The sequence below is a fragment of the Mastigoproctus giganteus genome, chromosome 4, assembly GCF_048544385.1.
Source record: "Mastigoproctus giganteus isolate SK-2022 chromosome 4, ASM4854438v1, whole genome shotgun sequence".
Taxonomy (NCBI): Eukaryota; Metazoa; Arthropoda; class Arachnida; order Uropygi; family Thelyphonidae; genus Mastigoproctus; species Mastigoproctus giganteus.
This window is the reverse complement of record NC_143578.1, coordinates 101,753,477-101,779,767: the sequence shown is the minus strand read 5'-3', so window position 1 is coordinate 101,779,767 and position 26,291 is coordinate 101,753,477. Positions and strand designations below refer to the sequence as shown.

The window sequence follows — 26,291 nt, the reverse complement described above, 5'->3', positions numbered from 1 at the left end:
GGACTACTAAAATTCACATGGTATAATTTTAATAGATATTTAAATTAAGTTTTCTTTTTTGATGTAATGGTTTGATAGATTCAGTTTATTTTTTATATATATATATACACACACCGATGAGCTAAAACATTACAACCAGCAAGTTGTTATGCAAATTCAAGCAACTGCAGGTGAACTACGGCATGTGCACGCCGGTCGGGCGAGACACAATATAAAAAACACCTGATACAGAGCTCCATTAATCAGTGTTACTCTTGTTCTTCAAATTGGAAAGGCAGCGGACTTAAGCGACTTTGACAAAGGCCCAATTGTAATGGCCAAACGACTGGGGCAGAGCATATCCGAAACAGCATGGCTGGTGGGGTGCTCATGGTCAGCTATGATTAGTACCTACTGAAGGTGATCCGAGGAGGGGAAGCCCACGAACTGCTGGCGAGGTGTTGAACAACCACGGCTTATCGATGCTCGCAGTGAGTGAAGGTTCTCCCGGATGGTACGTGGCAACAGAAGGGTGACCGTGGCGCAACTTGCTTGTACAGGCATACCTCGAATAACGAATAGGATGCGTTCTACGAAATTACTTCGTTAAGCGAAACTTCGTTTTCAGAGGTAAAAATACTATGGCCAGAATAGGGATACGTTCCTACGTAAAGAAAATGAAAAGCTTTTTTTCCGAACAAAGAAAAGTTTTATTAAATAAACAGTCAACTTACATACAAAGTGAAATCACATTTTAAAATACGAGTCTAAAGTTGTTGTTTATGCTCTTTTTCTTTCATTTAGCAATTGCCTATATGAAGTTATTGCATTTAACACTGATCGCTTAACAATAACACTTCTTCCTAAATCAGGATCATTTTCACTAAAAAAATTTAAAACGTTTTCAATGTCATTTAAGCACCTTTTTAAATCTTTGGTTGTTAACACTTTTTCGGCAGGAACTTCTTTAACTTCATCTTCATTAACTTTGTCTTCGTTGCTAACAAGGTTTTCTAAATCTTCCACTAAAAAAACATCATGTTCTGCATTCAATAAATTTCTAACATCCTCTTCATTGACATTTTCGAAACCTATTGATTGAGCCATCTTGATAACTTAATTTCTAATTTCTTGGATGTTATTTTCTTCTTCTAGTACAACTTCTGGGCCAAACTTATTTTGCCATATTTTGCGCCAAACTCCATTTAAGCATTTCTTAGTGACTTCTTTCCAAGAACTATCAATGTTTTCAATTGCGTTTTTAATGGTGTAGTTTTTCCAAAAAAAGTTTTAACTGTCATTTCCTCTTTATCCTCTAGTTCAGTTAAACTGCTTAATGTTCGATGCAGATAATAAGCTTTAAATGATGCTATTACTCCCTGATCCAATGGTTGAATCAGGGAAGTTGTGTTTGCTGGAAGAAACACAACTTTGACAGGAATGCATGTGTCCAACGTGTTAAGATCAGTAGGATGTCCCGGAGCATTGTCTAACAACAAAAGAGCTTTTTCTTCAAAGTTGTTTTTTTTTGACAATACCGTTTTACTTCAGGACAAAAGTGGTTAACAAACCAATCAGTAAATAACTCCTTGGTAACCCACGCTTTTCTATTTGCTTTCCATATTACAGGTAAATTCATTTTTATGTTACCTTTTAACGCCCTCGGATTTTCTGAATGGTAAACTAATAACAATTTTAATTTATAATCGCCAGAGGCATTTGATCCAAAGAGTAACGTTAAACGGTCTTTGGCTGCTTTGAACCCAGCAGCTGATTTTTCTTCAATAGAAATGAAGCTTTTTGTTGGTAGCCGTTTCCAGAACAAACCGCTTTCGTCAACATTGAACACCAAATATGGAAAATTTTCACGTTCAATTATTTCCTTTAGTTTTCCTGGAAACTTATTTGCAGCTTCTCCTGTTAATTTTACACTATGAATCCTGGCCCGTGTTTTAAATTTCTCGAACCAACCACGAGAAGCCCCAAAGGTTTCCGTAATTTCTTCAGTTTGTTTAGATTTCAGGTGATTAAACTGGAATATTTTTTTTTATGTTAAATGGGGCTTGAAATTGCCGACTTCGTTATATCGAAGCTTCGTTATCAGAGGTAACGTTAACCGAGGTATGCCTGTAATTGGAATGCTGGTGATGGGAGTAATGTGTCACAACACACAGTACATCGAACCCTGCAAAAAATGGGGCTGCATAGCTGCAGGCCACTCCAAGTGCCCATGCTAACCACGGTTTACTGGTGACAGCACCTACAATGGGCACGCGAGTATCGAAACTGGACCTTGAATGATTGGAAGAAGGTCATCTGGTCTGGTGAAACTTTTCCTGTTGCATTATATGGATGGCTGGGTACGTGTGCGTCATTTACCTGGGGAAGTGATGGCGCCTGGATGCACTGTGGGACAAAAACAAGCCGGTGGTGGCAGTGTCATGCTTTGGGCGATGTTCTGCTGGGATACCCTGGATCCAGTCATCCATGTGTTGGGCACTCTGATGTCTACCATCTACCTAAACATCATTACTGACCAGGTACGCCCTTTAATGGCAACGGTCTTCCCCTCTGGCTGTGCCGTCTTTCAGCAGGATAATGCGCCATGCCATACTGCCTGGATTGTTCAAGACTGGTTCGTGGAACATGAAGAGGACTTCCAGGTATTGCCCTGGCCTCGAAATTCCCCAGACATCAATCCCATCAAGCATCTGTGGTTTGTGTTGGAACAGCAACTCCGATCTGTGGCATCTCAACTATGGACCTTACAGGAGTTAAAGGATCTGCTGGTTACGTGTTGGTACCAGATATCAGAATACACATTTAGAAATCTTGTAGCGTCCATTTCTCGCCGGGTACGAGCTGTTTTGGCTGCACATGGAGGACCAACATCATATTAGGTAGGTGGTCATAATATTTTGGCCATCGATGTGTGTGTGTGTGTGTGTGTGTGTATGTGTATATATATATATATATATATATATATATATATATATTCCCACTAGAATATTAAACAGTGTAATGCCATGAACAGTATAAATGCAAAAATGTTATACACCTTTGCACAAAACATATTGGTTTTTTTTTTAAACACAAATTAATTCATTTAAAAATACACTGTAATCAAATGTTGCAATATCAAGAGAGTTTATTTAGTATTTTAAAATACAGAGTGAGTCAAAATTAGGTTGTAATATAAAATTTATAATAGTGAAATGAACACAGCTGTGGAAATGAAAAAAAAATTACATTATATTAATGCAAGCTTCAAGTTTTCATACTGACTAGTTCCATTACTCAGTTTGCTACATCTTCAAGCAAAGGTGCTGGTAGTCACAGAATAAAAATGGCAGATTTCACTGCAATGTGCATGCAGCATACGTGTTATGATTTTGTGAAACTCAGTCTGTGACTGCCATTCAAAATTGTTTTCATTGAGAATTTGGAAAGTTTGTAAGACACCTTCTGCTGACCACCACTGAGGAACTAATATTTAAGATTGTCATTTGCACTGTCATGTTGCTGACTAAACATTTGATATGCTTAGCACATGTAGAATAAGCTAGGGACGTTTGTCTTTTCTCACAATAGCCATGTCAAAAATTCCTAAAAATGTAAATTGTAGAAATAAACTTTAAGTTTGCACAAAATTAATATGATTTGTTTAATTTCTGCAGCCTTTTATAATTCACTGTTATAATTTTTATACATTGGGTTTTAATTTTAATTCATCCTGTGTAATTAATGACAAAACAAATGTATTAAGTTAATGATGATGATGGATGATGTTTTTATTCCTGTAATGCTCTCAAATATTCTATTTTTTTTATTTTTTATGAATAAATAAAATGAAACTATATTTTTTATAGACAAATAAAATGAAACTATATTTTTTATAAACAAATAAAATGAAACTATATTTTTTATAAACAAATAAAGTAAATCTTTTGAATACTAAAATTCCCCCATGCACTTATTCTGTCCATGAACCTTTACTTTACACTTATTCCCCACAAATCTTAGAGTTATTTCCCTGCATTCTCACATTTGTTAGCATTCTAATTATAATCCCTGCCTTTCTACACTATCTGACACAATTCTGAATTCAGATTCCATCTCAATTTGAAGAAATTTTAGTTTCTTCTTTTTTTTTTTTTTTTTTTTTTATACCCATCGGTCAAGTTAATTAATCTCTGGTGAGGTTGCATTGTTTTTCATCCAAAAACATGAGAATACATGTGATAAACATAATATAATTCCTTGTCGCCCTAGTTGTATTGTTGTAAATTTAAATTATGGAATCCATTCTATTCTGCTCTTGCACATAACATTTTATATAAATTGTCAATATAGGCAAAATCTGAGGCCTTTTATTTTGGCAACTATTGAACTCTTTTTGACACTAAGAAATATTTCTGCACTAATATCATTCATGAGTAATGATAATTATAAGTTTTGCTTATTATAATGTATAATTACATAGTGTTGTTTTGTAACTACAGTAGAACGTCGGTTATCGGGAAGTCAGTTATCCAGAATAAATCGAAAGGCTGATTTTTCTTCTTTTTTTTTATTAATGGTAGTATTTGAGAGAAATGTTTTTTATGTTACGAGAGTATTTCTATCTGTTTTTTTTTTTACTTCGTATATCTGGTGAAATGTTGGATTAGGAAACCATGAGTGATAGTTTAGTCATTCGCTTGCATGAACCCAATTTTCCATAGCATATTTTGTTCTCTTCATTTCATATTATGGTTAGTTTAGCTCCAGATTCTGTAAGAATAATATCAATCCGAAACTGTGCAGTTTATTATTTTTCTAAGTTTTTTACTGTAAAATGTCAATGAAAAGAAACAGCACTAAAATGAGAAGAAAAACAGGAAGAATGCGATATAATCAAAGTGATATTGAGAACTTAGATTTAGTAGCAAAAAAAAAAAAGATCACAACAAATGAAACAAAAAAAAAACGATCAAACATTATTTTAAAAAATTACTTTAAATTTTCTGAATATCCGAATATACATACATATGCAAATGTGTGAATTTTTATATATAAGTTATTATTATTATTTTTTAAATCAAATAAATTCGTTTTTTTCCACGATATTTAGTCTTTTTCTTTTACCTTAATACCTTATAACAGAAATTATTTAATCTTACCTTACATTTGGCGCCTCCGTAGCCAGGTGGGAAGGAGCAGCAGTGCATAGCACACACACTTCTTGATTAGACCGGGGTTCGAGCCCATCACCACCAAATATGGAGGATGCAGAAAGGTGAGGGAATGACCACCGCATATTCCCGGAGCATTATGGCCTTAGTTGCTAATGCTCTTAAAAACCAAATAACAACAACAACAACCTTACATTTCGATTATCCAGAAAATTTGGCTTCAAGGCTGTCTGGCATATTATTGGTGGGCAGGTAGGTACCCCGTTGTTGCAATCTTGCCAACCCAGTTGTGAAGTATAATTCCACAATATTAGAGATGCCAGGTGGTGTACATTGATTATTCCAGATAACTGACAAGAAGTCTGACATTAATTATTCCGGATAACTGATGCTCTACTGTACTTACTAATACTGAAATTTTTGCATTGTGCAAAGTTATGATATATACATAATTTACTATAAAAATAGCAGTCAAATCACCATAATTTATTCATAATAAAACTACAAAAGTGGTATGAATGGCACAAATTTAATTGTATTTCATATTGTGACTATTCCTTCACAACAAGTTGCCATGTATTGCACTACTTCAAATAAGTAATTATTATTATCAGCCATATGGTACAAGGAAACCTGGGTTTATGCTGCACCAGCCAAAAAAAAAATTCCTGATTTACCCCCTGAGAGAGAGAGAGAGAGAGAGAGAGAGAAGTAGAACAGAATCACCAAGTAAGAGAAGAATGACGATATCCAGCTGAGGACCCTGGGTTTGCCAAGCCCATACTCACCAGATTGTGCCCCTGGGGTTAATGCTTCACCAATAGTGAAGACTGTTATTACTTATTCCCAGGGGGAGGGTGTACCACCACCCAGATGGCACCATTTCAAGGCTGTCTGGCATATTATTGGTGGGCAGGTAGGTACCCCATTGTTGCAATCTTGCCAACCCAGTTGTGAAGTATAATTCCACAATATTAGAGATGCCAGGTGGTGTACATAATAGTAATACTAATAAACTAAATGCTACAAGGCATAATATGTAATGGATTGGTATGCCTCCATAGCCGAGTGGTCAGGAGCGGGAGTGCAGTAGCACACGCTCTTTGAGTAGACCGGGGTTCAAGCCCCTGACTGCTGAATATGGTCGATCTGCCAACCTGCACTGGACCAGCGTGGCAGATTATGGTCCATTTCCCTCAGCATGAATTGTTGAGGAGGCTTCCATCCTGCAGTGGGTTGATAATGACTGCACTTTACCTTACCTTTAATACACTATAAAAATAGCAGTGAAATCACAATTTATTATTATTATTATTAGCCATATGGTGCAAGGAATCCTGAGGCTTATGCTGCACTGGCCAAAAAAAAATTTCCCTATTACCCTGAGAGAGAGAGAGAGAGAGAGAGAGAGAGAGAGAGAGAGAGAGAGAGAGAGAGAGAGAGAGAGAGAAAAAAAAAGGAATCATCAAGAAGGAGAATAATGTTGATATCCAGCTCAGGACCCTGGGTGTGCCAAGCCCATACTCACCAGATGTGAGCCCCTGCATAATACAACTATGAAAGTAGTATGAATGGCATCGATTTAATTGTATCTCATATTGTGACTATTCCTTCACAATTATACTTCACAACTGGGTTGGCATGATTGCAACACTGGAGTATTTACCCACCCACAAATAATAGGTCAACTAGCCTTGAAATGGCACTGTCTATGTGGTGGTATCCCCCTGAGAATAAGTAACAATAGCCTTCTGTACTGGTGAAGCCTTACTTATTTGAAGTAGTGGAAACTCGTTGTGAAGGAATAGTCACAATATGAGATACAATTAAATCAATGCCATTCATACTACTTTCGTAATTTTATTAGTTTTAGTTTTAATATGGATAAATTATGGTGATTCTACTGCTATTTTTATAGTGTATTACCAATCTGTAACATATTACTCCTTGTAGTGTTTAGTTTATTAGTAACGCATAATTTACTCGCCTGTTTATGCTGATATGTCTTTATTATTCATAAAAGAGTTTTGCGAACTTGGCTTCCCATTTTTACATTTTTTGCAATACAAACTTAATGCATGTATCAAATATCCAAATCTCTACCATTGACAATGGAAACAAACATGTGAAACACCTATATTAATAGCAGTACAGTGCATCACTAGTTCAGAAATTGAAGCACATGAAAATTTTTTTTTTTCATGTACATTTTTGCAGAAATATGAGATAGAACTTAAGAGTTTCAAAAATCAAAGATGGAAGAGAGAGACGGAGTATTCAATATTTTAATAAAGAAATCTTGACACTGATATACATATAAATCAGAAGGAATTTAATACATTGGACAGAAAATTAAAAGTAACTGTGTGCTTTGTTTTGTGCTTCCATCATGTATCAGATATGTCAAAAACAGAAGAATTTGATGTCAGCATGTTTTTGTTAAATTAATCTGCACTTGACTTTGTGAGTAGCAAGAATTATGTTATGCAACTGTTTTGTAGGGTAATTAGTTTTTTATAAGAAACTGTTGTTTGTAATTGTTTTAAAGTGATTACTGAACTGTTATGGTTAATCTTTCCTCATTATTTAAAAGCTATGCAACTAATTACACTTTATGAAATGCTAGTAAGAAGCAATCTGTTTTGAAGTAGTGCATGTTCAGAAACAACAGCCAATTTAATTTCTTTGATTTGACTGATCACATGTTACAGGTAAGTAGGAGGTAACATGTGATCAGTACCTACAACATTTTTTTAACATGAAATTTGCATTTTTTATAGGGTTTTTTCTTATATAATAGTTGAAGTAGAAATCAAAACATAGCCTCTATGCTTCATATAGGCTGATATATATATGCTCACAGCCAGATCAGCTACAATTAACTTTTGTATATAAGGTTTTAAAATGTGCATCTTCTGTTTTTGTTGTTAGTTTTACATTCATACTTCTTTGTCACTGGTAAAGTATGTAAGTAATCCAAAAAGGAACTTTAAAAAATATTACTTTTTAAATTCCTTTTTATGTTTTTATATATTGGAAAAATTGCAATAGCTTAGTCCTGATATACAGTTTATTACAGAATCTGTGAGTCTAATTAAAAGGAATAACCAGAACTAAATTGAAAGATGCAATAGGATACATAATATTATTTGAAAGGGCAGAAATGTCTAAGCATTGTAATAGGCTGATCATGTAAGAAATAAACAGTACTGCAGATGCTGTCATCATTTCATCCAACTTTATATCATTAGATTATAAAATTTATGTATGCACATTTAATTAGTTTTTTTTCCATTGGCAGCAAGATGGATTCCATAAAAACTAATACAAATTTTACTTTTTTTATTTACTTCATTATAATTACTTTTAATTTCTGTGGTTTAGCTAATCACCAACCATCCTGTATTACACCTTTAGCTGGTTTAATTTCTATGGTTTAGCTAATCATCAACCACCCTGTATTACACCTTTAGCTGGTTTCCATTTGATCTCTATAATATATTTGGTTATTAACATGGATGCTACCTGTTGCAAATGTTTTATATTTGTGTCATACTTAAGACTCTTGTAGTTTCTCTAAATGTTTTCTGTTTTCCAATAGTGAGCTTGTAGAAACTTCTGTGAAGAAGTTCCAAAGAACAACTGTAAGATTTCCTATGTTGTTTACCTATAGTTCCCATGGCCTTGCCACGATTCCGTTTACAACGCTTGGAAGATGACAAGAAATGCAGGCAGTTGAGATTAAAGCTGCAAAAACTCTCAGAAAGAAATGGCTTTATCAGGTGAGTTTAAATAAATAACTGTTTTTGAGTGATTGAATGAAATTTCAGATTGTTGTTCTTTATGCAGTCCTTTTTCCCAGTCTTATTTTGTTTATGTAAAAATGTTATTCTATTCTGTTTCTGAGGTATTTCATATTTTTTCCCTTTTTATAGTGACTTCCAACAAGAAAGGTTGTTTAAACTTACATAGTACATCTAAATGAGAAATATTAAGATTTTTATGTAAAAAAATAAATTAAACAATTTACCAAATTTCTAAAGCGTACAACTTTTTCTGAGTATGCTAAACGGTATAACAGCTATATAGTACATAATTAAAAAGGCAAAAGTAACAAATGCAGTTGCAGAGCATTAATACTGGCAAAAAAAGTTTACCATGATTGTTCAGTTAGCTATTGAGCAAACTGTATTCTGAATTTTTTTTTTCATTTCTAGTGCAATGCAAATGATACAGTTCAGGAAAGATATCTTCCCTCAACTCAAAAACTCAGAGGTGACCACAAAGAGCTGCCCCAGAGTTTTTGAATTCATGATATTTGGAAGTTTAGAAATAAGAGCAAAACACTATATTTACAGCATGGGATCCTGCTCTTCAGCCCTCCATCTGAGCATAAATTTTCTCAATTAGTGAATAATCTTGTTTTTTGGGATTTCAAAGTCACTTTTCTACATATATAACAAAATGAATTGGGATTATTAACATACTTTAAAGACACTGTGTGCAGCATTAAACAATTAACTCATTAATGTTGCACACCAGAGAGTAACTAAATGTAGATCAAAATGCCATAAAACAGCCAGTCAGATATGACGTGGAGATTTTTTGACTAATCAGTGCATGACATGACAATCTCCCAATCAATTATTGAGTGACATTTGGTGTTATATTCATATGTAATAAACCAGTAACTGCATACTTGACATACTCCAAGCCAAATCTTTGTTATATGATATTATATATATATACAGGGGGTTTCAAAAATGATGGTCAATAATTTAAATGTGAAAAGTGTGAACTAAAATAAGCAAAAAAGTCCCAGTGCACATCAGGCCACAAATGACCCATTTTCGAGATAATGCACATTTTCTGTTAAGATCCACCACTGACTATGAGAGCATTAGTTTAGCAAAAAGCTGTGAGTCCTTTGCTAAGGGTGATTTTATTAATTTCATAAGATAATACATTTTTAATTTTTGGTTTCAACACCACAGGATTTTACAGATGTTACATGTTACAGGATATTCTTTCTAACACCCTTTCCTCAACATCAGGTGTTATGCCTCTGGGCCTACCTGCTCGTACTCCATGTGTGAAGCACCCATGTTCTCTAAGGTGTTGATGTACCCTGATGAATTGTACCTGTTGGGCTGCCTTCGGCGAGGAAATGCTTCTTGCTACAAATGTGCAGCCTCGAGTGCACTGCCATTGGCTTTATCATACATGAAGTGCATGCCCGCATACTCTTCGTTGCTGTAATCTCTTTCCATGTTGACTATCCTTTGACAAGTACTAGTATGCCTGGGGTATGTCTCAGAGCATTGAGAGAGGGGAAAGGGAGAGAATGAGCATAACCTAACCAAAACAAATAAGTCACTGGTGGATTCCAACTCTGTACAGTTCACCTTTAAATTATTGACCATCACTTTTGAAACATCCTGCATATATATATATATATATATTATTATTTTTTTTTTCAAAAAATTACGAATATACTTTTCCAAAAAAATAGTGCATGATGGTAATACTTTCCTAATCAGGGCATAAAAGTACACTGAAATCACCTGACTTTACACTAAGTTGAAAATTGGCATTGTAGAATGTTAGAGTTTAACTTAATTACTATTTTACTGAATATATTTTGATTTTTTATGGTGTTTTACTCTTATTATGATAAAATCCATATACTACCTGATTTTAGCAAATACTGTCCCCTAAAATATGTGAGATTGAACTGCATCTCATTTTTTTTATTGTAGTGAAGAACCCGCCATGCAGTTAAGACTGATTGATTTAAATGTATGTTGATGTAAAACAGAAAGCTCTCCATATATATATGTATATATATCCTCCTTTGAATTAATATTCAAGATCTGAATGAAAGCTCAAGGAAAGTGATTTTCTGTATTTTAATATCTTTACTGATTGTCTAATTTTTTGTCTTATTATTATTCTTGTAATCCAAAACACTAATTAAAAGTACATGAAATAATAATCATAAGACAAAAATTAGACAATTTTTTTATAAAATGAAAAGAAAAATTAAAGAAACAGAAAAGAGCCTTCTTGCTAGCTTCTTCCATTTAGATTTAGTGCAAAGGAAGATTTCATATACATATTTAGAACTTTTCGTTTTGCATGGGCCATACATTTAAATAAATCAGTCTTAATTGCATGAAGGTTTTTTGACTATAGTAATATCTTTAATGGCAGAGGATGCAGGTTTGTCTTACAGTTATATGGTGAGCCCATGTAAAAAGCTAGTGAGATACAGAAAAGAACTTATATCTAGCAACAGAGATAGTTTATTTCTGAACATAATCATATAAATGTATAAATATTTATCTCCAGTGTATCATGACACTATTAACATCATTATTGCACTGTGCCATCACTTTCTTTGAACTGAAGTAATTTGATTATTGTTAAGCAAATATTTTTCTACAAGATTTTGGTCCAGTTGAAGAAACATGTAAATCTGAAGTTATTAAATAAGTGCTATATGGGGTATGTTATAAAGTGTTTAATTCAATGTGTTCCTAACCATCTGTTGTTAGTTTGCAATGTGTGGTCATGCATTGTCATGCAGGATGATGACTATTATATAGAAGTTGAGGTTGTTTTCTTCATATGGTATTTCTCAATGCCAATTGAGTTAGACAATATATTTGGGCATTAAAATATGCCAGTATTCTGCCAAACTAATTAAAAATATATTTTTCCTGCTCTAGAAGATTGTGCACATCACTTTTTTTGAAGATGGTGTTTGTTTGAAATTTTCTGTTCACTGTATGACACCTTTTCCATTTCCAGTACATTTCCTTGGTCTCACATCTGAAAGAAAATTTAATAATTTTTTCGTATAGTATTCTGCCACATTTGATTTATAAATTACATAGAGATGTTGCTTTCCAATTTGCTATAGTACATAAAAATGCTAACTAATTACTCTGACATTTCGTATATGGTAGCTATTTTCATGCTACCATATACAAAATGATAGTGATTAGTTAGCATTTTAACTTGTTCAGGATATATGTAAATTTATATTTAGTGTGTGTGGACCCTGGGGAATATGTATGCAAATTTACATTTTCTAGAGTTGTTTCATATTCAGTTCATATAAAGCATCTGTTAAACACAAATTGTTTTAAAATTTTCCAGTATGTCTGCCATTTCTTATTTGTTTCCAACTAATAGTAGACATGGTTTTAATATATGGTAGCATGAAAATAGCTTTGTAAATCAAAGGAGGAGATCACAATTGTAGATTGTTGTCTAATTTGGGTTTAGAAAAGGTGAAATTCTCAGGATATTAAAAAAAAAAAAAAATGTTTTTGCAATTTTTTTTTACATTTTATTTCAAATAGTTTTGAATTTTTTAAAAATTTCTGATTTGATTTTTGGCAGTAATTTCACTCTATTGCTGGGCAGTCAGATCAAAATAAGAAAACAATTAATACCTAAAAATCATGTAAATACAAAATTTTTATTTTTATAATTTTTAAAGATTTCCATGAAAACATTCATTCCATAGTGCTATAAGCCTATATTTGATACTAGTAATGTTACGAGCAGGAGATATGAGGATTTACTTAATAAATACAGGACAATGTTGAGAAAAAGTCACAAGTTAGAATTAAATTTAAAAGTGTCTGCAGTTCTGCCCAAACATGATAGGAATAGATGAATAGATGAGAGCTTTTTAAATCAATTCTTCCTGAAGAGACAGTGCAAGTCTCATGGGGTAGAATTATTCTCTGAGTGGCCTGTGCTTGTTAACAGAAGAAACTGTTTTTACAAGGATAAGATACACTTTATCCTCTGATGGGAGTGTCTTCAGATAAAGTATGCCAGAGGCATTTTTTCCAATTTAAACAAAACCTATATATTAGTAATGTCATTGCCATATGAATTCCTTAACTATTGTGTTTTCGGTTGATTGCATTATTGTTTGTTGAAGAAGTTCGGCCATAAAAAATAAATGCTTTCTTAAGCCTAACCATTCATATTAATTATCACCTGTTGAAAAACAAGAATTTAAAATTGGCTGCATCTTTCCTGTCCAATTACCAAAGCATGCTGCTATCACTTTTGATCCATGCATCTTCCAGATGTTTATATTTTTCAGTGATGGACTAACAGCATGCAAGATATTCAAATTTGAGTTTTCAAATTTTGCTTGCTGACAGTAAAGATAACACCCAAATGTGGACTTTTTTTTTAATATGGGGAAAAAAAAGTGTCTAAAAGCATGTCCGAAGCATGGAAAACAGGGATTTAATTTTTAAAAAATAATTAAAAATATATGTTTTAATATGAAAAATGCATTGTTCACAATTGTGTTCATAATAGATTTAAAATAAAGGGAAGACACCAAAAAAGAGAAACAATTTAAAATTTTTTATGCTAATTTTAAATTTATAAAATGACATATCTGATCCCAAGGTACATCTTTCAGTTAGAAGCAAATTTGCTTGCTCATCAGAAGGTTAAATAAAAGGAGCGTGTGAATATTTGTTGATGCTATCAAGGCAGCATTAAGTGGGGTCAGAAAACTACTGCTTGGAGAGGATACACAGTAGCAGCGACAGATAGAGTTGTAAGTGATTCTGCACTACTTCTATTGGTTGTTGTTGTTGTTATTTGGTTTTTAGAAGCATTAGCAACTAAGGCCATATTACTCCGTGGGGATAGGTGGTGGTCATTCCTTGACCTTTCCACCTCCTCTGTATTTGGTGGTCACGGGCTCGAACCCCGGTCTAATCAAGAAGCGTGTGCTACACACTGCTGCTCCTGCCCACCTGGCTACGGACGTGCCACTTCTATTGGAACATGCAGCAGCTTGGAAAGCAAGGTGTTGGGAATTACAAGGCCTCCTGGGGGGATCCTCATGGAACAAATAAATATATGAGCTCTGTTAAAGTGTCAAAGAGTAAAAACAGCTATGTATACTTGCATGTGCACTACTGGTAGGAGCATAGTAAATAAATGTGAAGTACTGGCTAACTCATCAAATGCAGACATTGTAGGGATATCAGGCACGGTGTCACTCAGACATAAGGGATGCAGTATTTGAATATGGGAAATACAACATAAACAGAAAGGACAGATAGGACAGGTTGGATGATGGAGTTATACTTAAAGTTAAGAAGCACATAAAATATAAGGTAATGCATCAGTTTGGTGTGACATAAACACTATGGCAGAAGCCTATGGCAGATATAAGTTAATCTGTAATCAGGTCACAAAGGAGGTTCGGCAGGCGAAGGCAGATTACGAGAAATCCTTGGCAAAAGATGCTAAGAAAAACAGCAAGGATTTCTTTACTTATATAAACTCTAAAAGGAAGGGGATGAATCTGATTGGTCCACTTGACATCGCTGGTTCGACTGTTGATGATCCTGCTCAGATAGCAAACAAACTGAATGAGTATTTTGCATCTACATTCACACGTGAGGAATTATTAAGGTTTGAAAATGGCAGAAGGTTATCAAATTGTCGCAGGATACTTAATGATTTTGTAATAACTGAGAGCAAAGTGGAAGAGAAACTGTTGAAGTTAAATGTAAGAAAAGCACCTGGGGTGGATGGGATCTATCCAGTTATATTAAAGGAGGCGGCAAAGCAACTAAGCAAGCCCTTAGCCATAATTATGAGAACATCCTTGGACTCAGGGGAGGTTCCCACGGACTGGAGATGTGCAAATGTATCCCCAATTCATAAAGGGGGATCAAAGGGTGACACGAGTAATTACAGACCAGTTAGTTTAACTTCTGTTCCGGGTCAAATAATGGAGTCGCTGGTTAAAGATGCATTGCAGGATCATCTAGACAAGACTGCAGCAATAATTCAGACACAGCATGGGTTTGTTAAGGGAAAGTCTTCTCTGACAAATTTGATAGGATATTATGATGTGGTTACAAAGGAACTGGATGCAAAAAATAATTTTGATATCATATATTTGGATTTCAGGAAAGCTTTTGACAGTGTTGCGCATGGAAGACTATTGTACAAATTGGAGCAGAATGGTATTAAGGGTAATTGCTGCAATGGATCAAAGGATGGTTAAGTGTGAGAAGACAGAGGGTGGTAATCAATGGGTGCTGCTCTTCTTGGACTAATGTTATTAGTGGAGTCCCACAGGGTTCGGTGTTGGGTCCACTGTTCTTTTTTATATTTATCAATGATATTGATGAAGGTATATCAGGCTTAGTGTCGAAGTTTGCAGATGATACAAAGGTTGGCAGAGTTGTTAATGACAGTAATGGCAGTGTGCTACTGCAACAGGATCTAGATAATTTGGGCAGATGGGCTAAGAAGTGGCAACTGAAGTTTAACCTTGACAAATGCAAAGTACTGCATATGGGTAGAAGTAACCCCAGAGAAACGTACCAACTGTGAGGTACTACACTTAAGGTGGTAGAAAATGAAAAAGACCTGGGAGTAATTGTGCAGGCAGATATGAAGTTTTCTGAGCAATGCAGACAGGCTGCCAGGGCAGGTCATGGGGTTTTGTCAATGATATATAGGAATTTTGCTAGCAGGGAAAAGGAGGTGATTATCCCTCTGTATAAGGCAATGGTCAGGCCACGCCTTGAGTACTGCGTACAGGTCTGGAGGCCTCATTTTAGGAAGGATGTAGATTTACTTGAGCGTGTACAGAGAAGGGCAACAAGATTGGTGAGGGGAATGAAGGGATCCTCTTATCAAGAGAGGCTTAAGTTTTGCAAATTGCAGTGGCTGGAGACTAGGCACCTGCGCGGTGATCTGATTGAGGTGTATAAGGCCTTGAATGGGTTTAGCATGCTGAATTCTGATGGGATCCTTCCACTTGTTCAGATTATGAACCTAAAGGGGCATAAATTCAAATTAAGAAAGGACAGATGTAGAATAGATGTGCGGAAATTTGCCTTTAGCCAGCGTGTGGTTAATTGCTGGAACACACTTCCATCTGTCGTTGTGGAAGTTGATAGGTTGAATAAATTTAATGAGGAACTGGACAGGCATTTGGAGGGAATGGTGTGATTTTTTTTTTTTTTTTTTTTGGCTGATGCTGCATAAGCTCATACATTTGCTTTCTTGCATCACATGCCACTACTACTACTAGAAAAACAAAATGACAGTAAAAAAAGTAAAGTGCAGCCATTATCAACCCACTGCAGGATGGAAGCCTCCTCAACAATCCATGCTGAGGGAAATGGACCATAATCTGCCACGCTGGTCCAGTGCGGGTTGGCAGATCGACCGTATTCAGCAGTCAGGGGCTTGAACCCCGGTCTACTCAAAGAGTGTGTGCTGTTGCACTCCCGCTCCTGATCACTTGGCTACAGAGGCAGTAGTAATGCATTATACAGCTAATAGCCGTAATAAGTATAACAAACAACTGTACAGACATGTAGAGTGTGCTAGCAAATCAGAATATATATAGTGAGGATTTTAAATTCCAGATATTGACAGAAACTCATAGGTTGGTCACTCACACAGTAGTAAGACTTTTGTAGATTTATTGGATGATTGTTTTCTGTACCAGCATGTTAGAGAGATAAGAGAAAGCAATACTCTTTATCTGATTAACGGTATACTCTTCATGCATTAAGAATCTGCTGCAGATAAAAGGACCACTAAATGGCACGATCATAGTGTATTGATCTGGAAATTACTTAAAGATATAAAGATATCAAGGGCAAAGGGAAGGGCATTTGCTTTTGTAAAAGTGACTATAGTGGTCTCAGACATTTTTTAAATTCTATTCACTGTGATTAACTGATTTGTTACCAACATCATATTCTAAATGAGAAACATTGATGGAAATAATCATAAAAACTATGAAGCTTTTTATACCAAATAAGAGATACTATTCAAGGCTTAGACCTGAATGCATTTCAGATGAACTTATAAGACTCATGGCAGAAAATAAAAATACATGGGATCCATATAAATTGTCAGATGACACAGAGCATACAGTAGATCTAAACTAGTCAATAATATGTGTAAAATCAAGTTACAGAGATTATTGTCACAGACATTCTCTCAGATATGCCAGACAAGCTGTACTTGCTACCTGGGAGTCTAAAACACTGATTGAACTGATATTCGGGTGACACTCAAGTCAAGTGGACCCAATTTAGGCGAAGTCCGGACAGTCTGTGACAGCCAAATCCTCTGCTTGCACCTTCACAATGGTGGAACTGTTAGTAATCTTGGATATAACCTCCATGCACGAGTACATGGTGGATGACCACCCAAGTGTGAACCAACGTAAGCAGGGGTCGAGGTGTGGTGCCCACACCACATGGAGGAATACTGCCCCTCTATGTTACCAGGCAGTGCTAGGTGGTAGATGACTCTCATCAACCGGTGAAATACCATCACTTTGCTTATTGGAGGCTTGAAGTGGTGGAACCCATGTTTAGTCTCTAGAGCTAAGTTCCGGTCAACCCTTCCCTATCTCTTCCATCATGCAGTATGATTGATGACTTTTGAGGTTATGATGAACATCATGGCAGGATCCAATCTTCCTTACATTTCGAGGGTACAGCTCTAAAACGGTGTTCACAGGCTGGCCGCTAGTTAGTACACTGGACCGAACCTATTGGTAACTCTCTAGGAGGCATCCGGATCAGCTAGTGTATAATCTTGCTACCTGTACTCTGCCAGATAGTCACTGGAGGGAGACCGAGTAGTGTGTTGTATGCGGGGAGCATTGTCGAGGCCACGTTATGTCAAGGATCTGGGTATATTCTTACCACGTGTATGCCATATCCAAAAATTTCATTACTTCATACAGCATGTCCCACCCACTTTTTCTTACTATTCAATACACCGTGAATTGTCAAACTAATACAGCAATCTTATCTGCGAAAAGATCTAAACTTACCAAGCACTTCCTAATTCATTTCACAAATATACGTGGTCTCAATTCTAATCTCAACGATGTCCATTTCCACTTGCAGTCTGCCAAACCCCATGTACTTTTTCTGACAGAATCCCAGTTATTGGTTGATTCAACTACTGCTCATCTCAGATGCCCAAATTATTCGCTATGTGATTCCTTTCGCCTCAAAGGTGGTACTTGTGCATATGTCCGTTCTGATATTCCCTGTCAGAGACTTGGCAATTTGGAATCTCCTCTCTTTGATCTTCTCTGGCTCAAAATCTCTCTACCTCATTGTGCCAAATTCATCTGTTGTCTCTACTGTTCTCCCAACTCCACTAATCACTTGGAGCTCTTTGACTTCCTCTCTTTGCAACTTTCTCCAGTCCAACTTTCCTAACAGTGAGGTAATTTTCCTTGGTGATTTTAATGTTCACAACTCCAGCTGGCTTCCGTTTTCTAGTCACACCGACCCAGCAGGTCGAGATGCTGAGGCTTTTGCAATTACTAATGACCTAGCACAGATTGTTCATTTACTTACCATACATACCAGACAATCCTAATTGTCTGGTATGTATGGTTCATTTACTTACCATACCAGACAATCCTAATCATACAGCCAATACGCTTGATCTTTTTCTCTCAAACAACCCTTCTAAGTACACGGTCGAAGTGAGAGGTCCTTTAGGCACTTCAGATCACAACTTGGTGATTGTCTCTTCTCGAATGGAACCTTTATCTCATGGCTATTCCCAACCTCATATTGTTTGGCATTACAAGAATGCAAAATGGGATGACCTGCGAGACTTCTTTTCCTTGGTCGGATTACTGTTTCAAAACTTCTGATGTCAGCGTTTGCTCAGATCGTGTCAGTGAAATTATTCTTTCAGCAATGGAATCCTTTATTCCACACTCCACTTTAAAATCTCGTCCTTTATCTAAACCTTGGATTTCCAATAAATGTGCTAAGGCTGTTCAAGAGAAGAATGTTGCATATCGTAATTGGCTTGTTTCTAATTCTTCAGTTTCATTTTCTGCCTACACCAAAGCTCGCAACAATTGTAAAGCAGTTATTAATCAGTCCAAACTGAGTTTGAACAGGCTAAGAGTAGAAAACTTGCTTCTTGCCCTAATGGTAGCCAAGCATTCTGGTCTCTTGCCAAAGCTATTGGCCGCAACTTTTACCCATCTCTGCTCCCACTTCTGTCCAAACCAGATGGTTCTGTTGTCACTTCAGCCAAGGATAAAGCTGACCTGCTAGCACGTATTTTTCCTCCAGCTCATGTATTAATGATCTTGGTAAAACACCTCCCACCATTCCCAACCCACTCCATTCAATGCCTCCTGTGGTCTTCCATCAAAAGGATATCAGAAGGATTTTTATGAATCTTGATGCTAAGAAAGCTCTAGGTCCTGATGGTATTTCTCCACTTGTTCTCAAAACCTGTGCTCCTGAACTTACTCCTATTCTTTGCCGGCTTTTTTCACTTTCTTATTCCAAAGGTGTTTTTCCTTCTGCTTGGAAATTTGCTCATATCCAGCCATTTCCTAAAAAGGGTGACAAATCCCTCCCATCCAATTTCGTCCCATTGCAGTTACTTTTACTCTTTCTAAAGTAATGGAGAAATCAATTAACCGCCAACTCTTAAACTACCTAGAAACTTCCATCTGATCAATGATTGCCAGTATGGATTCCGCCAGTGTCGATCCACTGGTGATATTCTGGCTTATGTTACCCATTTATGGACTAATTCAAAGGAAAGGTTCGGTGAAACACAAGTAGTTGCTCTTGACATCTCAAAGGCTTTCGATCGTGTTTGGCATAAAGGTCTTCTAAACAAGCTTCCATCTTATGGTTTGCCAACTGTTTTTAGTAATTGGTTATCCAGTTTTCTCTCTGATCGCTCACTGAGGGTGATAGTAGATGGCTCTCTGTCTTCTAACTTCTCCACTAATGCCAGTGGCCCCCAAGGTTCGGTTCTTTCCCCCACTCTTTTCCTCTTGTATATTAATGACCTTCTTCCATTGACTGGAAATCCTATCCATAGTTTTGCCGATGATAGCACATTGCATTCCACTTTCCATTTTGAGAAATCTTGTCCTGCTCAATCAGCTTCAACTGCTACCAATTCCTTAAATGCCGATCTTCAGGTAATTCTCCAGTGGGGCAAAGACAACTTAGTTGATTTCAATCCTTCTAAAACTCACTCTTGTCTTATATCTCGCAAAAAGGATTCTTCTGCTCCTATGCTTATCTTTAGCGACACTCCGATTTCTAGGCAAAATGATATATCTCTTTTGGGGATTACCCTGACTTCTAATCTCTCTTGGCACAAGCACATTACAAATATTGCTTCCTCTGCATCAACCAAAAAAATTTGGTTTTCCCTTTCGCTCTCAGCATTACTTTTCTTCCAAACAGCTGCTCACTCTGTATAAATCACAAATCCGCCCTGCCATGGAATATTGTTCCCACATCTGGGGTGGTGCCCCCAAAACCTCTATCAGGCTTCTTGATTCCATTCAGGAGAGGGCAGTTAGGTTAATTAATGATTCATCTCAAACAGAGTCTCTCCACTCGCTTTCTCATAGACGTACTGTTTCTGCTGCATGCCTCTTCTACAGATACTTCCACGGGCACTGTTCTTCTGAATTGGCCTCTATAATTCCCGCTCTCTCTTTCAAAACAGTCTGAACACGTGCCGCCACAAGCCACCATCCATTTACTGTCCAACTTCAAACCCACAGAACCAACTTTTCATCTTCCTCATTTATTCATTCAGCTGCTGTTTTCTGGAACAACCTTCCTTCATACGTATTTCCTGAAAATTACAATCTACAGACGTTCAAGTCCAATGTCAACAAATATCTTCTTTCGTCTTCTCAATCTCCAACCCAAGCATGGTACTAAGTACTATAGGTTCTAATACCTCTCGTGTTTGGGGTTCACATAAAAAAACAAAAAAACAAGCTAAGGAAGATTAGCATTAGAAGAGGCATACGATGGAAGAAAGCAAGCTTATGCAGCATCAGCCAAAAAAAAAAAAAAAAAAAAAAAAAAAACCTTCCATTTCATCCCTCCATTTGTTCCAAATGCCTGTCCAGCTGAGCCTTAAATTAATTTAGGCTGTGAACTTTCACAACAAAAGATGGAAGTCAGTACCACCAATCAACTACCCGCTGGCTAAAGGCAAATTTCTACACATCTATTGTACAACTGTCTTTCCTCAGTTTGAAACTGTGGCCCCCTCAGGTTCTTAGTTTGAGCTTAGAGATTACAAAAAGTCTCTGGCAAAGAATGCAAAGAAAAATAGCAAAAACTTCTTTACTTATGTAAAACACTAGAAGGAAGATGAATCACATTGGTCTGCTAGATATGAATAGAGTACCTGTTGATGATCCCATCTAAACAGGAATGTAGTTAACCTGCAGCCACATCATGGATTTGTTACAGGGTGATCTTGTCTGACCAATCTGATTGTTACTGAGATTCAGTAACAAAGGAACCAGATCCAAAATATAATTTTGAGATACACTTAGTTTGAGAAAAGTTTTTGACACTGTTCCAGATAAAAGACTGCTTTAAAAATTGGAACAATGTGGCACAAGAGGGAAGTTACTGCTTTGGATAAACAAATGGTTGAGTGGGAGAAGACAGATGGTGGTTATCAATGGGCACTGCTCTTCTTGGAATAATAATTTATTCAAATACTTATTAGTGAGCACTGGACCCGACGGGATTCAGTCCTGGCCCATTGTTGTTTTCTGTATTTATTAATGATACTGATGAAGGTATGTCATTCTTAATGTCTAGTTTTGAAGGTGATACACAGGTTGGCAGGATAGTTAATAACAGTATTCAGGGTATGCTACTACAACAAGGTCTGAAAAAATTAGGCATATAGCCTGACAAATAGTTACTACTACCCATATGCTGTCATCCCAGAATAACAGGCCAACTGTGTGGTGCCACACTCAGGGTAGTGGAAAATGAAAAATATCTGGGAATAATTGTGCAGACAGAAAAGTTCTTTGATTAATGATGATGGGTTGCTAGGACATGGGGTATTTGACAATGGTACACAGGAATTTTTCCAGCAGAGTCAATGTGATTATCACCTTCCTTAAGACAATGGTTACTCTACATCTTGAGTACTACATACCAGTCTGGAAACCTCATTTTAGGAAGGATGTGAATCTGTTTGAACACGTGCAGAGAAGAGTGACAAGATTAGTGGAGTGGGGGGGAGCAGAAGGATATCCTTAAGATCAGTTCTGCAAATTGCAGAATCTGGAGACTAGACATCTATGAAAAGTTCTGATTAACATGTTTGAGGCTTTGAATGGGTTTAGTAAGCTAAATGCTTACTAAACTCATCCTTCTGGCATCCTCTTACTTAGACATCACAGTTGAGGGGGCATAAATTTAAATTAAAGAAGGTCGGTTTCTGGATAGGTGTGGATATTTGTCAGCAGGTAGTGGATTGTTGGAATATCGTCTTCTATCTGATGTTATGGAAGTGGGTAGTTCTAATAAATTAAAGAAGAACTAGAGTATTAGAGTGGATAAACAGTTGATAAGAAAAGTTTTTTTTTTTTTTTTTGTCTTATGCTGGATAAACTTGCCTTGTTATTTTTTTGTTTGCCATGACTAATACTAATAGCATAAGTGTCAATACTTTGATTACATTTAGCAAACTCACAAACAAAAGGGCTAACTTCTTATATTTTGGCCTCTTTGGTGCTTTGATTTTTTTTTTTTTATTTTGGTGTTCAATAGTTTGATTGTTTCCTCTGTGGATAGATGCAGATTGATTAATACACCTATTTGGACATATTTGGACGAAAGAGATGGAATAATAGAACCCAGTTCAGAAGTGGCACCTGTGGAATCTTTTCGAAAATATAATATGATTTTAGTGGATATAGTGTTTCCTTATCTAGCAGCTTCGGGGACTTCCCCAACTCCACAATGTGTTATGTGATGCAATACAGTCTCTGTAAGGGCCAGATTATGTGTGTGTGTATGTATGTAGTTTGCATTCTGTTATGTTAGGTTATGTTTGTCTGTTGTTCATTTGTTTCTTCACTTAGGGAACCCATGGAACACCACAGTCCCCTAGTTGATGTCCACAACCTCGGGGAAATGGGCCAGGTAGTAGAGCCAAGTACTATAAAATCATATGGTCAGGAGGTCACTATCAGGCTATTGGTAACAATCCTACACAGGTCAGACCAATTAAAGCCATTGTCAGCATCTCTTGCCCACAAAGTGAGTTGGTATGATATGAGTGGTAGCAGGGGTAACCTGGGTAGGTTGCTCCTGCTGCATTTAGATCCAGTGGGGGAACCTAAAATATAAGGTGTTTTTTTTTTTCCATTTTGTTAACAAATATTCAGGTGCACAGTAACGCAAGTACATCCCCCATTCATACAACATTTATTCAGCAGTCTCTCTTACACCCAGGCCCCTCGACGTGGGCACCTGTACGTGGTGAAGGGACCTCCCAGTGATGCTGCTGGACTTCCAGATTAGCATCACTGGGATCTGACGCCCATACCTTGGTTCCAGGGTTACATCATTGGAATTCGGCGTGTGCAGCCTTGTGCCGCGACCCGTGGAAACTCGGAAAGGGGGATCCTGGTGGTTGAGGGGCCCAGCCTTAATACACCACTTCGGCCCCTGCTTCGACAAGACAGATGGCCCCGGACTGGCCCGACTGGGATCAATCGGCGAGTAGTTCTTACTGATAGGGTCAACTGTGTTCCAATAAGTCTCCCTCCCTTTGCTCCTGGGACAGGATCAAGGCTTATTGGTAATGTGGGTATGGTGCGCCTAAGCGAACTTGGTGTCCCATTTTTGTACGCAGTACCTGCTAGTTCACGAGTGGGCATCCCCTCGTAGGGCTCCATGGTGGGTGAGGTACTTAGGGCATCGGAAATTTTTATCTTACTCCTATGAGTATTATAAATTCTAATTCTTCTGGGGCCCTAACAAGTTCCCTTTGTAAAAAGAGCCAGAGCTGAGGATACATCACCATCAGTGACACCGCTCTTCCTCGTTCTCCATTCCACCGGAGAGCAGTCATTTGGGAAGGTGTCACCCTTCTTTATCCAGAAAGGATTAGAAGGGTTTGCAGGATCACCTAAATCTGTAAAAAGACTGCATTCTGGTGACCTTTTGGTCGAAGCTTCCACCACAAAACAAGTGGCAAAAATCCTGAACTCTACATCCATAGGGGGAGTACCTATCACTGTAACCCCCCACAAAACTCAGAATTCTTCACGAGATGTTATATCAGAGTGGGACCTTCTTCATGTTTCTGAAGAAGAGATCTGCTCTGAATTGAAAGACCAAGGAGTGACAGCTGTCAATGGACATAACAAGAGAATATCGATACGAAAGGATGGGAATCTCATCCCTATCTGAGTCCTTATCCTCACATTCAACACCCTACGGCCTCCAAGTTCCATCAGGGCAGGCTATCTAAACTGCCTAGTGAGGATTTATATCCCAAACCCACTGAGGTGTTTTAGATGCCAAAAATACGGCCACTCATAAACAGCTTGTCATGGTAACCCTGCCTGTGCTCGATGTGGTGTTAAAGACCACGAGAGCAAGGAATGTTCAGCTTCAAAACCGATCTGTGTCAATTGCTAAGGAGAGCACCCTGCCTACTCCAGAGCATGCCAGCAGTGGAAGGATGAAAAAAAAAATCCAAAAATTGAAAACAGAGCTGAATATCTCCTACCCAGAAGCCAAAAAATGTATCCAACCAATAAATAGCAGGAAACCTTCATATGCCCAGAAAGTTTCTACAAAGTACACTATTGGTACACAAACTGAGATGACCACACCACCAAGAGAGTCATTCACTCCGATTGTACACTATTTATTAAGTTCACAAAAGCCTACCCAAAAAAGACAGTCAGCTGCCACTCATATATCCATATCTCCTAGTGCTCCGCCACTACCAAAACCACATGGTAAAGAAAAGCTAAAAAGTTTGGAAGAGCCACCCGTAATATGAGAAAAATGGATGTAGAGGATAAGGAGGTACGGGACAAACCAGTCTTGGAACTCTTTGTGGAGGAAGAAATGGGCACAGGACAGTGTCCATACTTCCCCAAAAAAGAGAAATCCAAGACTGACAAAAGTAAGCCCTCAGTAAGCCCTGACAAAAGTAAGCCCTGATGCACCCACCAAGCCAAAATAATGGCTAAATTCTGGAAAAACAAAAATAACATCAAGGCCCTCCTGCAAAATCATGAACCAGTTTGCTTTTTCTTGCAGGAGACATACTTGAAGACAAACGAAAACCCTTCCTTTCGTAATACTACCATCATTTGAAGAGACAGAACTGGGGATGGACCTGCTCATGGGGGTGTTGCTATTCTTCTGGGCAACCACACCCCATTTAAACATATTCCGCTTTCCACCAACATAGAAGGGGTAGCAATTCGCCTTACAGTAGGGTTTTTACTAACAGTTTGTTTGGTTTATTTGCCACCTGCATCTGACATTTTTCAGAAAGACCTTGATGATCTCATTGTGCAGCTGCTTTCTCCTATCTTACTCGTGGGCAATTTTAATGGACATAACACCCTGTGGGGTAGTGCTGACATTAATGGAAGGGGACGTGTCATAGAGCATATGCTCAGTGACAATGACCTTTCTCTTCTAAATGTGGGAACTAATACCTTTTTCCACATGCCTACCCATACATTCTCTGCCATTGATCTTACTATATGCTCCCCCTCTCTCCTTCCTTCACTCACTGGGGAAGTAGAGGAGAACAGCTATGGAAGCCATCACTTCCCCGTGATAACCAGTCTAATTAATGGAAGGCCATGTCTACCTTTTAGGTTACCGTGGTGGAAGTTTGATCAGGCTGATTGGAATGCCTTTCAACATCTGGTAGACTTTGATATCAGTACAGTCAGCCAGAGGACTATCAATGATGCAGTGGTGAGCATCACACAGAAAACATTGTCCATGCAGCTGCAACCACAATTCCGAAAACATCTGCCTGGTTTCCACAGTTTCCAAAACTCTGATGGAATGCTGAATGCACAGCGGCAAAAAAAGCACAAAACAAAGCTTGGGGGATATTTTGACGATAGCCCACCACAGCCAATCTCTTAGTCTTCAAACATGCACGTGCAAAAGCTCGCTGTATTCATCATCAGAGCCAAAAGGCATTGTGGATCCACTTTACATCCACTGTTACTTAGTCGACCTGCACTAAAGCTATCTGGGA

At 37.3% G+C, this 26,291-nt stretch overlaps 1 protein-coding gene across 4 annotated transcripts in view; it reads left to right on the top strand.

Moving 5' to 3' along the window:
• LOC150086955 (tyrosine-protein phosphatase 69D-like) overlaps window positions 1–26,291 on the top strand; it is an 823,111-nt gene that overhangs the window by 385,475 nt on the left and 411,345 nt on the right. For all 4 annotated transcript variants that reach the window (XM_090371707.1, XM_090371706.1, XM_090371704.1 and 1 more), the window contains exon 8: window positions 8,827–8,935. In XM_090371707.1, coding sequence (XP_090227833.1) covers window positions 8,827–8,935 — 109 coding nt within the window. The remainder of the gene's footprint in view (window positions 1–8,826; window positions 8,936–26,291) is intronic.